The sequence below is a fragment of the Camellia sinensis genome, chromosome 11, assembly GCF_055761805.1.
Source record: "Camellia sinensis isolate YWXY chromosome 11, ASM5576180v1, whole genome shotgun sequence".
NCBI lineage: Eukaryota > Viridiplantae > Streptophyta > Magnoliopsida > Ericales > Theaceae > Camellia > Camellia sinensis.
Genome location: NC_138971.1, coordinates 14,481,400 through 14,493,931, shown reverse-complemented (window position 1 = coordinate 14,493,931; position 12,532 = coordinate 14,481,400). Strand labels below are relative to the sequence as shown.

General features: G+C 42.2%; 1 protein-coding gene across 1 annotated transcript; it reads left to right on the top strand.

Annotated features, from left to right (window-relative positions):
- Positions 1-4,819: 4,819 nt before the first annotated feature.
- LOC145802166 (uncharacterized) lies at positions 4,820-9,744 on the top strand. Its single transcript, XM_082894835.1, has 7 exons — positions 4,820-5,503; positions 5,629-5,715; positions 5,822-6,224; positions 6,309-6,364; positions 6,458-6,763; positions 8,441-8,612; positions 9,659-9,744. Exons 1-7 carry the CDS (start codon positions 4,820-4,822, stop codon positions 9,742-9,744), a joined length of 1,794 nt encoding a protein of 597 aa, XP_082750961.1.
- The last annotated feature ends 2,788 nt before the right edge of the window (positions 9,745-12,532 follow it).

Below are 12,532 nucleotides of genomic sequence, written 5' to 3'. Positions count from 1 at the left end.
AAAACTCTATCTTTCTCTCGAGGCTTTCCCATGACAGCAAAGTGTAAAAAGGACAAACAGAGTCTAGAACACTCTGTCTACACTATCTTCACTTTAGAGAACAAAACAGAATTTTACATGAGATTGAGGCACGACCAGCCTTCTATAGGCCCGGCCAGGTGTCAGTGAGGGCCAACCGGGTATCAATGTTTGGTAAGGCAGTGTGTTGTGCAGAAGCAGAGGGCAGTGGCTAAAGGTGAAACAGAATAGTCTGAGGCAGACAGAAGCAGTTTCTGGACGTTAAGCATGCGAGCATTGTGCATCCTTGGATTCGTAATTAGCTAGTTCGTTAATAATAGCCTAGTATTTAGTTATTTATTCATTTAGATTTGTAATAAGTAGTTAATTCGGACATTCGGACCTTCCTGCATGAGGATAAATGTTATAATAATGTGTATGTCTTCCAACCTTACGTCTTTCTCCCTTTTATTTACTAGTTTATGATGGTTAGTTTAAGGCATCACATTTCGTTTAGCATTACTCATGCTTGCATCCACTTGTCTTGCATGCACCAAGGCTCGATTCATCATTCTAATTTGCATTATTAGTTAAGTACTTCGTTGAACACGTGTTTAGATCGCATGTTATCAAATTGACTCAAATATCATGCTAAGTAGCCAAGCCTATTTAGATTATATATCGCATGTGTTGCATTAGTCATGTTGCATAAGAATCATGCATTTTTCTAACTAGTTTCTCTTTTGGCTTGAAGTACGAGGTAAGCTTTTATTTGCTTTAGCACGTTGCATGAATGTGATTATTGTCATATCTAGCATGCTTGCTGTGAGGCTAAATGCTTAATTGATAAACTGCTTGAATGCCTATGGATGATGGCTATTTGCTTTAATTGGAATAATTTGAGTAATGTTCATATGCGATCATTTTTTCAAGTGATACATATTCAAAACACTTTTTCAAAACAAACATGATTCAAGCGTTCCAATGTTTGCAAAATTAGTCTATACTTGTATGCATCACATGGTAAAGTTAACTTAATAATTGGAACAAAAACATATAATGTAAATAAAAATCACATCATGATTAATAGAGACCGATCTTTGATTGGACGAGTGGGGTGCTCAATTCATGACCTTCTCCTCTCGTACCTAAGTTCCCGAGCTAAGACACTTTGGTGATGACAAAGAAGTGGCCATTGGCACGAGTCTAGGGTTTCCTAAATTTTCCAAAACAAAATATTTAGGTGGCGACTGTGGAATCTAGCAAAACAGTCCATTTTTAGCGTTTGATTCAAATATCGATTTTCCAAAAGAATTGTTGGATTTGGACTCTTTTTGTATTTTCACTATTTCACATTGCACTTGTGAAATCAGATTCAGAACCACAAGTGGAGTCCGAACTGTAGGGCTATTCATTCTTACGAAATGAGGCACAAAAAGTCGAACTACAATTTCTGGCAACTCTGCTGGGGATTTAGAGAACTTGACTTGAAAATCATGATGCGAAATTTTATCTACAATTATATGTTCTGTGCATTGCATTTGCATTGGTGCGCTTAAGTCACTGTGTTTGCCATCTACTATCCTGGACGGTTTGCCGGAGGCTTGCCTAAGAGCTTGCCAAAAGGCTGACCGGTCATGGGCTCTATCATGTTGGGAACACAACCCTTGGATCTGGACTACTGCTGTACCATTTGATCCTCCTTTTACTTCTCGGTGTTAGGTGTGAGAGGTATATTAGGTAGTTTTGCTGAGGTACCCTGTTTTGACCATTCGACTTAGTTGCATATAGTAAAGCTATAGTGATTGTTCCAAACTAGGACATGATGCTCACCCGAATTCAGAATTGTGTGAAACTCATTGTTTGAAATAGTACAGCCTAGATCATGCCAAAAATCTAGGATAGGATAACCCTACCTCCTCATAGGGGTGTTTTGATTCTTTTACTTGATATGTACTTTTATAGTGAGACTGCACAGATTGGTTCATATCAGTATGAGTTTGAGAACAAAGTTTAGTGGGAATTACATCTCAGCTATGTGTCATGATTGTTGAGAATCAAGACCGAAGTGTTGTCTGATTTCGAGCATTGTTTTCTTTTTCTTTTCGTTTTTGTTGGGTAGTTTACCATCATAGCTTCAGAAAGACCCAATATTCCCTAAGTTGTGTGGACTTGATCTGGCAGGCTTTGTAAAATTCAAGACCTCATTGGTGGTTAGCCAATGTTAGTCTCTCTCCCACCGGTTACTCAACGAAGAAGGAACAAACAGGCATCAGCACCAGTACAAAGCGCTCTGCAAACACCTGTCTGTGCACACAATTCACCAACATCCCACCCACCTAGACCAAAAATGGCACAAAACACAGAAGAAATTATTGCCATGATGGCAACTTTGAGAACCATAGATCAAAGGATGGCCACACAGGATGAAATCATCGTCGATCTGCGACACCCATCTGGGGCATTAGCATCTACAGTACATCCACTCTCGACTGCTCAGCCGAATCCCAATCCACCTCCACTAATGGAAACTCCTCAGATCCTAGGTCCCCAGGAAATGTTTCCACAGGCTCCAACTTATAGACCCTTGGCACAGCCCTATGGAGAACTTCTTCCCATTGACATCAACCATGATCCAGCAATGATAAAAAGTGCCAGGCTAGAGAAAATGCTGAAAAAGTCCCAAGGCTTCAATTCCATTCCGGATATTGAAGACGGATACACTGAGGCTTCTGTCAGATTATCAGAGAAGTTTAAGATGCCCCACATCAACAGATTCGATGGAAGTAGGGATCCAATTGTACATGTCCGCCTATTTTCGGAAGTTTTGAGGCCAATGGGTGTTTCTCGTGTTCAAAAATTGTCATTGTTCAAGAGAACTCTGTCTAATGTAGCAGCCATTTGGTATGCTAAACTGGAAGAATCTACTAAGCGGAATTAGGAAGAGCTATCTGAAGGGTTCGTGAACCAATACTCTTATAACACTCAAATAGAGGTAACCATCAGTGAGTTGGAGGCCACTACCCAGAACCCCAAAGACTCTTTCATCGATTTTGTCGCCAGGTAAAAAGCCAAGGCAGCCTAGATGACATATAGGCCTTTTGAAAGAGAACAAGTTCGGCTGGTAGTCTTGAATCTCGAGCCCAATCTGCTACAAACCATGATACTAGCATTGTTGTCTACATTTGCTTCACTACACGAGTTGGGGGTCTAAATTGAAAGTGCATTTAAAAAGGGGATCATCCACAGAACTAGTGAACCTGTAAGAAGGCCATTCACCAGGAATGCCAATACTAGTAGTAGCACTATTCCACGATCTGCAGATGTCAGTACCGTTGTTACATCAGCCAAGATGGCCAATCCCTTTGTTGTTGCCACAACCTCGCAACCTTCAAAAAAATATCGGTCCACCCCAAAATCGAAGAACCTTTACCCTCCTCCATATGAGCCTGACCCACGCCCTCAAGCTGTTAATGCAAAAGGGGTATCTCAAGCCTCTTGATCCTTGTCCACTTCCAAACCCATTACCACCCAAATATGACCCCACCCAATATTGTATCTTCGATCAACAACATGGCCATCCCACAGACATGTGCTACCGTCTGTATCATGAGATCCAGGATCTCATTGAAAACAAAGTCATCGCCCCACCTTCCAAACCAAACGTTACAACCAACCCACTTCCTACACATAACCAAGTCCCCCACCCAGAAATATTAACCACATCCATACAATACCGCCCACCTTCAACCCTAGCACATACATTACCTCATCTCACCTACCAAAATCAGAGGTGGTTATTCTAGAAAGCATAGACATGTGCATGATGGATTTGACATCATAAACCCAATCTAAGCCTGTGGCAGTAGAAATAGAGAAAGAGGAGAATGCACTAAAGACAGGGTCGTCTGATACCCTTGTCAAAGAAAAGGGGGCTTCAATTGCAGAGGAATATGACCCCAGCTTATACATTGTGGCCATCAACCAGCCAAAGCCAGTAATCATACTGCCGGACTTTCTCAACATTAATGCTATCGGGGAAGACCAAATGGCACAAAATCAGAATGAGTGGTCCGAGCAAAGCCTGAATGACTTAGCAAACCTGCAGGAGGATCTAGCCGAATTGGACGAGGATCTGGAGGATCTTTACTTCTTCAAAAAAGAAGATACAAGCTATGTACAGATGGGATGGTGGGGTCCAAACTAGCCAAAAACAAGCAACGGGTGGTCTAATGAAGAGGAGATAGATGAGGTAGAAAAGGCTGAGGCTGCACCCCTAACTAGAAAAGAACAAGTGTTGGAGTAATTCCACGAGGAAATGATAGAAGAGATCCAAAGGCAGATGGCCTTAGGAAAAGGAAAAGGGAAAGAAGAGGCCAAGTCAACCGTAACCATCAAAAAGACTGAATGGGAACCTAGTGACAGGAAAAGATGCCAAGAATGCTCAAGCAATACTGGGATGTAAAAACCAAAACCGTCGTGGAAAAGGAATGGTTTGCTGATGAAAGGCGTGATGTGAACATGCTCCAGGTAGAGCCTAATAATAGCCTGGCCATGATCGCAGGGGAGTAGTGGGAAGATAATGATTTAAGTCATGCATACACAGATAATGGGTGGGAATCTACCCCCGATGATACGTGGTATACAAGCGAGATTAATCACATGACCCGGAGTGGTCGGTACTTCAAATCCATGGCTTTAGATCAGCCAAAATCCTCCAACAAAGAAGTTGAGATAGCAAAAAAAGAAAAATGTTAAAGAAAACTTGATCTTGAAACAACTCAAGAAGATTTAGGCTGACATATCAATCTGGGGGTTAATAATGGCATCCCAAGAGCATAGGCAGGTACTGTTAGCGGCAATGAACCGAACTGAACTGCCTATCAATACCGCTGCAGACCAATTAGTATTGTTGGTTACGTCTGGGGATGTTATGCCAGCAATATCTTTTACAGATAAGGAGTTACCACCTGAGGGTGCCAACCACAACTGTCATTTATATGTAACCTTGGAAAGTCGAAAGAAATGGATCCCAGTGGTGTTAATGGATACCAGATCAGCAATCAACGTATGTCCAATGAGGACTGCCTATGCCATCAGTTTGAGGCTGATTGACTTTACACCCATGACCCAAGCTGTTCGAGCTTATGACAATACAAGTCGAGATGTTATGGGAACATTCAAAAACAATATCCTCATTGGCCCATCTGAACATGAGATGGAATTCCATGTCATGGATGTATCGGTAACCTTCAATTTACTACTGGAAAGGCCTTGGCTACATCAGATAAAGGCTATGTCATCAACAGTCCATCAGTTGGTGAAATACCCTTTCAAATGCGGGATTACCACTGTGTACGATAATTCTGCGATCCATCCTCCCCAGGGAGCTACCACACCAATGTTGGAAATCATACATGGGGAAGAGGATGTATTCCTCTCTGGCTTTTCGCCAATAGAGGCTCGAGTGGTCCAATCTATCATGGCAGAAGACGATGGAACTTACGTGAGTGCTCAATCCATCTACATGATGAACAAATAGGGGCATATGCCTGGATCAAGACTAGGCCGAAGTGGCAGACAGGGAAGCACTATTGCTAAGGAGATGAGCCATAACCCCCACACATTCAGGCTGGGATACAAACCTACAGCCACAGATTGGCAAAGAAAAGGGCAGGAATTGAGAGAAAGACTGAAAGCAAAGAGGGCTGGGAAGAAGTATGAGTTAGTCCACTAACCAATACAAGGAACCCTAAATGGGCGCTTTGTTCGTCAAGGGGAAGATTTCCCCTTCTGTGGATTTCCAGATCCTTGGTTTGACCAGGAGACAAAGACAAGGTATCTGGGGTTCGAGATCTTCTTCGAACACCAGTTACCAGAAGAGGAGGCTGAACAGACGGACTTGAGCATTAATACAGATCAAGGTAGGACTGCAAGTTTGGCTATCGAAGAAAAAGAGCTGTTGGGAAAAGCACTGGCTGACTTACTGACGAGTTCTATTGCTGAAATTGAGACCACCAAGTTGAGGGATAGTTTTACTATCTTAACGACGGGGGAAAACCTAGTAGTAGATTTTTCTAATCTTATCGTGGACGTGTCTAAAGCTCCACGCCTGGTTTGGAAGTTTGAAAAGGGCACCATCAGCAGTTTTGAATCAGATAACAAGTCCGAATCTGATTCCATTGAGTCTGAAGAGTTGGGGTCAGATTCGAGTTCCTCTGAGTTTGGTACTTCCGAGAGTGGTAACCCAGATACCAAAGTCCTGTCTAAGTCGTCTTTTAGCTTTTCTTTTGAGTCCACTATAACTAAAGACTCGGACTTCTTGAATGGGAATGCTATGAATATTGCCTACTTCTCTGTGCCTTTGGTTTGTTGTACAGACCTTAATTTTCAAAATTTTGACATAAATGAAGATGAAGAAATTTCTCGGGTTTTGAAAATTTTGGTTGATCATGAGGAGGAGAGGCATGTTAAGCCTTGTGCAGATGAAATCGTATCAATTAACATGGGTACTGAGGAAGATCCTCGCTTGGTCCAGATCAAGTCCACGCTGTCTTCGGAGGAACGCAAGCGTTTAATCACTATATTAAAAGATTTCAAAGATGTTTTTGCGTGGTCCTACAAAGATATGCTTGGAATCAATCTTGAGATTGTACAGCACCAGATTCCTCTTGACCTTGAGGCCCAGCCAGTTAAGCAAAAATTGCGCAGAGTTCCCCCAGATTGGGCTTTAAAGATCAAAGAAGAAGTTACCCAACAAATTGAGGTAGGGTTCTTACTTGTATCTGAATATCTAACGTGGTTGGCTAATATTGTCCTAGTTCCAAAGAAAGATGGCAGAATCAAAGTCTGTGTCGACTTCAGAGATCTGAATAAGGCTAGTCCGAAGGATGATTTCCCACTGCCGCATATTGATGAGTTAGTAGACTTCACCGCAAGCCATGCATTACTCTCGTTCATGGATGGATTTTTCGGGTATAACCAAATTCTGATGGCACTCGAAGATAAGGAGAAGACAGCTTTCACTACTCCATGGGGCACCTATTGCTACCGAGTCATGCCGTTTGGGCTGAAGAATGCCGGGGCAACTTACCAAAGAGTTGCGACTACCATCTTACACGATATGATCCACATGGAAGTTGAGGTATATGTGGATGATATGATTGTCAAGTCTAAAGAGCAAGAAGGCCATTACATCGCACTGGAGAAATTCTTTGAGCGGATCAGGGAGTATAGATTGAGGTTGAACCCGCAAAAATGCACCTTCAGCGTAACAACAGGAAAAATGTTGGGATTCTTAATCACACGAAGAGGAATTGAGGCAGATCCTTCCAAAATCAAGGCCATCTTAGAAATGCCACCACCAAGGACTGAAAAGGAGGTGCGCGGCTTTCTGGGCAAGGTGCAATTCATAAGACGATTTATATTAAAATTAACCTTGACTTGTGAACCACCGTTTGGTCTGTTGAAGAAAGGAAAGAAGTTCTAATAGGATGATCGATGTCAGTTTGCCTTTGAACAGGTCAAGCAGTACCTTCAGAATCCACCCGTATTGTCGCCACCAAAACTAGGGAAACCACTGATCTTGTATTTGTCGGTAACAGATTCAACCATGGGGTGCATGCTAGCACAAAGAATCAGAAGCTAAGGTGGAGAAGGTCATCTACTATCTAAGCAAGAAAATGCTGGATTATGAGACCCACTACACTCCATTCGAGAAAGCTTGTTTAGCTTTAGTTTGGGTAATGAGGAAGTTGAGACACTACCTGTTAGCTCATTCAGTAATTTTGGTTTTGAGATTAGATTCCATCAAATATCTCTTTGAGAAACCAGCACTTACGAGTAAGCTAGCTCGTTGGTTGCTTTTTCTCTCCGAGTTTGACCTCAAGTATGTCACGCGCAAATCTATCAAAGGGAGAGCCGTAGTGAAATTTCTAGCAAACCACCCAATAGAAGGAGATGACGCAGTGGAGTATCGTTTCCCAGATGAAGACATCCTGCAGATAGAAAAGGAAACATGGACAATGTACTTTGACGGAGCATCAAATCAATATGGTTATGGGATAGGTGTATTGCTCATAGCACCCAATGATTCACATATACCTCTAGCCTTCAAACTCCAGTTCAAAGTGTCCAACAATGAAGCAGAATACGAGGCGTGTATTGCTGGCTTGGAAGCTACCTTAGAACTAAGGGCATAATATTGGACATCATCAAACACTTGAACTTCGTTGCTTCTCAAGCCAATGGAGATTGGCGGGTTAAATAAGAGAAAATGAAGGTTTATCATCAGGCCCTGGATGTGCTAATTCTGAGGTTTGAAAAATTAACGTTTACGCATCTGCTAAGAGAGAACTATCGGTTTGCTAATGCGCTGGCAACTCTATCTTCCATGGTGGACATCCCACTTGGAGTAAAGATGCATCCGATCATTATTGAACAGAGGTATGCACCTGCTTATGAGACCATTGCTGTGATAGATGAGGTTCAAGACACGAACTCGTGGTATTACGACATTTGGAACTTTCTAGAAAAGAAGGTGTATCCACTAGGGAAAAATGCCAAAGATAAACGGGAAATACAACATATAGCCATTCAATTTATCATCTACGAAGGTAAATTGTACAAAAAAGGTCATCTAGGAATGCATAAGCTGTGTATCGAAGAAGAAGAATCGAAGCGCCTGATGGGGGCCATCCATGGAGGAGAGTACGGAGCGCATATGAACGGAGTGATGTTAGCCCGAAAGATTCTCAGGCAAGGTTACTACTGGTCCACTATGGAGAAAGATTGTATTGGTTTTGTTCGGTGATCCCACAAATGCCAAAGCCATGCTAATCGCATGAATATCCCACCATCAAAACTATACAACATGACTTCACCATGGCCTTTCTCGATCTGGGGAATAGACGTTATCGGCGCAGTTATGCCAAAGGGGTCAAACGGACACGAATATATTCTGGTAGCGATCGACTACTTCACAAAGTGGATGGAGGCTCAGTCCTATTCCGTGCTAAAGGCGTCGCATGTGGCTATGTTTATCAAGAACAACATCATCTGTAGATATAGGGCGTCCAATGAGATCATCTCAGACAATGGCTCGCACTTCAAGAAAGAGGTGATAAACCTACTTAAGAAATATAACGTGGCTTTCCATAAGTCATCAACATACAGGTCGCAGACCAATGGAGCCGTTGAGGCTGCAAACAAAAACATCAAGAAAATCCTACAAAAGATGGTGGAAACCTATAGGGACTGGCCAGAAAACTGCCGTTTGCACTTTGAGGCTATAGAACGTTGATTCGGACATCTATAGGGCCTACTTCCTATTCTCTTGTTTATGGCATGGAAGCTGTTCTGCCAATTGAAATTGAAGTACCATCACTACGAGTTATGGCTGAGTGTCAAATAGCAGAGGCCGACTAGCAATAGAGTAGATTTGAGGAGTTAATATTGTTTGATGAGAGGAGGCTGAAGGCATTGTATCATGTCCAAGGCTACCAATGCAGAATTCCTAAGGCTTTTAACAAGAAGGTTAAGTCTAGGAATCTCAAGGAAGGAGATCTAGTACTTAAAGACAATCGAGCTCCTATCCATGACCCTACGGACAAGTTCAGACCCAATTGGACTGATCCTTACATCATCAAGTCTGTCTGGTCAGGAGGAGCAGTCATTCTCATGGACCTAGATGGCCTGGAATTTTCACAACCAACCAACAGGGACAAGTTGAAGAAATATGATCCCTGAGAGGATCGCTAGGCCGAAAACCCAAAATAGCGACCTTGGCAAAAGTTAGAGCATGAAAAATTAGAAATAAAGAAAAATTGAGCTCACAAGGTTGAAAAACCCTAAAGGGCGACTTTGGCAAGGGTTAGAGCGTAAAAAGAGAGAGTCAATACTCGAGTGAACCCCAACCGAACTACGTAAGACCTGATTCCCATTTTCGAGATACGTAGGCAACTCCATCCTAAAGTTCGGTCACAATTATCTCCAGCTCAGCTATCTTGTTTGATCAAGTCATCTTCATTCATTATTTATTAATTTGGTTGTGATCTTCGTTATGGAAAGAAGAGTTGGCTACAATGCAGAGCAGTAATGGTATGATTTGCCGATTTGGAGCTGTGCATTTTAAGGATTGATTCCATACGTGTCGAGCAGTGATCATTTTCAAAAATGTTTTGAAAAGTTTTAATGAATTGATTTTTCCAAACCTTTTACAACTTAGAACATTTTAGGCCAAAAAAAAAGGAAGAAAATTTTCAGTGCTCACAACTTTAATTTTATTGATTTCAACACAAAGTTCTCCAACTTTCTGATACGAATCAAAGTTACTTTTACATAAAACTTGAAAAGAAAGGTCAAAGCAAGAAAGCTACGGGCATAGATAAGTCAAGTATCAGTTCTCTTTCTTTTCTTCGCACCCGCACCCGTAGAAGTCTCTGTGGCCAGAGTCGGCCCAATCTGTTCCTTATCCTTGAGCTAAGCCAAGCACTCACTAGGAAGCATGTAACTGAAATTTAGGGCAGGGGCCAGAAGCTCTCTTGTTCTCCAAGCAATGAGATACTGAGTCGAGTTTGAAGCACGAACAGGGAATGAAGTTATATATTTTAGTCCCTCATCTGGACAAATCTAATCATGTCTGAACTGGTGTCTAAACCGGAAAAGGAAGTAGAACATGCGTTGTGTCAGACCAATCAACTATATGTCTGGTTGACATGTCATGCTGTAACTCATTTTGGCCAAATCAAGCCAGAGGCAATGCTAAGCTATGTCAGTTGCGGATCAATTACACATCCAGTCATACCACAACCCTTCTGAAGGAAAATCAACTAACCATTGGCGAAAGCAGTAAGCTTGAGTCAAGTACTCAGGGCAAGGGTATACTACTTTTAGTTTGTCCATCAACCATACCTGGGGAGGGATGGAAAATCAGAGAGATTAAAAAAATAGAGAGGTGTACATTGAGTGAAAAATAAAACGAGGCTTTGAGAGAAAAACAGAGTTTGAGTGTTGAGTGACATTAGATTCATAAATCAGAAGGATGGGAAATCATACCTGGAGAAGTAGCGGACTCCCTGCAAACCTGGTGGTCTCCCGCCGATGAATAGCATCCAGGCCATCAAGGTTTCGGACAGTGCCAAACCAATACAACTCTTACCCTCTTTCAGGCATTGGGCTGTTTCGATCAACCGGATACTAGCTCCACCAAAACTAGGGGCAACTAAGAATTGCGCAAGTAGGCATAAGCAAAGAGCATGTTGTCGGTGGCTGCGCCAAAGAAGATCGCTCCTATCTCTAATAGTGGAAAATCGATGAATTAAATCGGGGATGTCCAGCTCCCCATCATGTGCCAAAGACCGAACCTCGTGCACTAATAATCCACACATTTTCCCCAAAGCTTGGGCATGGCCAAAACGGGGTTGAGGCATGGTTTATTCGCCGCGTCAGGATTCCATCAGTACTTGAAATTCTTCGAGTGTTGGACACATTTCTTGAGATCCAAATTGAAATACATGTGTGATTGGGTTCCAACATCGAACTGCGGCATGAAGGAATGGAAAGCAAAGAGAAGTGCAACTCAAAGGAAAAAGGGCGTTTAGGCCGAAACCGCTGAAATCCATCTTTTCCGAGCCATCTAAAGTGGCTATCCAGTCTTGAAGCCTATTGACAAGTAACATCTCCATCTTAAGAGCAAAATATCAAAGATTTATGAATCTATCAGAAAAACAGCATAAGAGCACCATTTATAGAGTTTGAGATGGAGTTGTGCAAGACAGCTGGACAGCACTGACCGACAGCCGGCCGTGGATTAGTGAAGCCCGGCTAGGTCTTGGTACTGGTCTAGATCAGTGCAGTTATAGCAGAAGTCAGCCTTTGTTCGGGTGGACCACGATTGTACTTTTGAGTCTTTTTTTGTTTATACTAAGTGTTTTTTAGCTTTTTCGAGTTGTTTTCATTTCGTTTTTCTATTATCGAGTTGTATTTTACATTTTGACCAGTTGTAAGTCATTATCCGATTCATGATTCAAATTCAAGAACAAAGCTTTCATAGATCCAAGGGTTGCAATGCAAGGATTACACCGTTCATCATATGCAAATGCTAATCATCATATTGTGCAAGGAAATCATTCAACAAAAAACTTGTTTTTATAACTAACATGACCAACCTCGGTCATTGTTTTATAAAGTCAAAAAGAAAACAACAAAAACAACAAAGTAAAAGTCTTCCAAAAAAAATTAAAAGGTCTATCTGAAGCTAGTGTTTAAACTACAAAGAAAAAATAAGAAACAAAAAAAACAAAAGGCAAATCAGCATCATCATCAATAGCCCATCCTCGCCCTCTTCTTCCTCGGCTGAGGAGGAGGTGCATCACTGTTATCACTAGGGTTGCTCGACTATAAGTCGACCTCCTCTCCCTTACCCTCGGAGGTTGTGTACTCCTCCATGGACTCCTCGAAAGGCGAGCGTTGCCTCACTCGACCTCTCCCTCAATCAGCTCCTCCATGGCCCCTCCCTCAGCCCCGTCTCTATCTA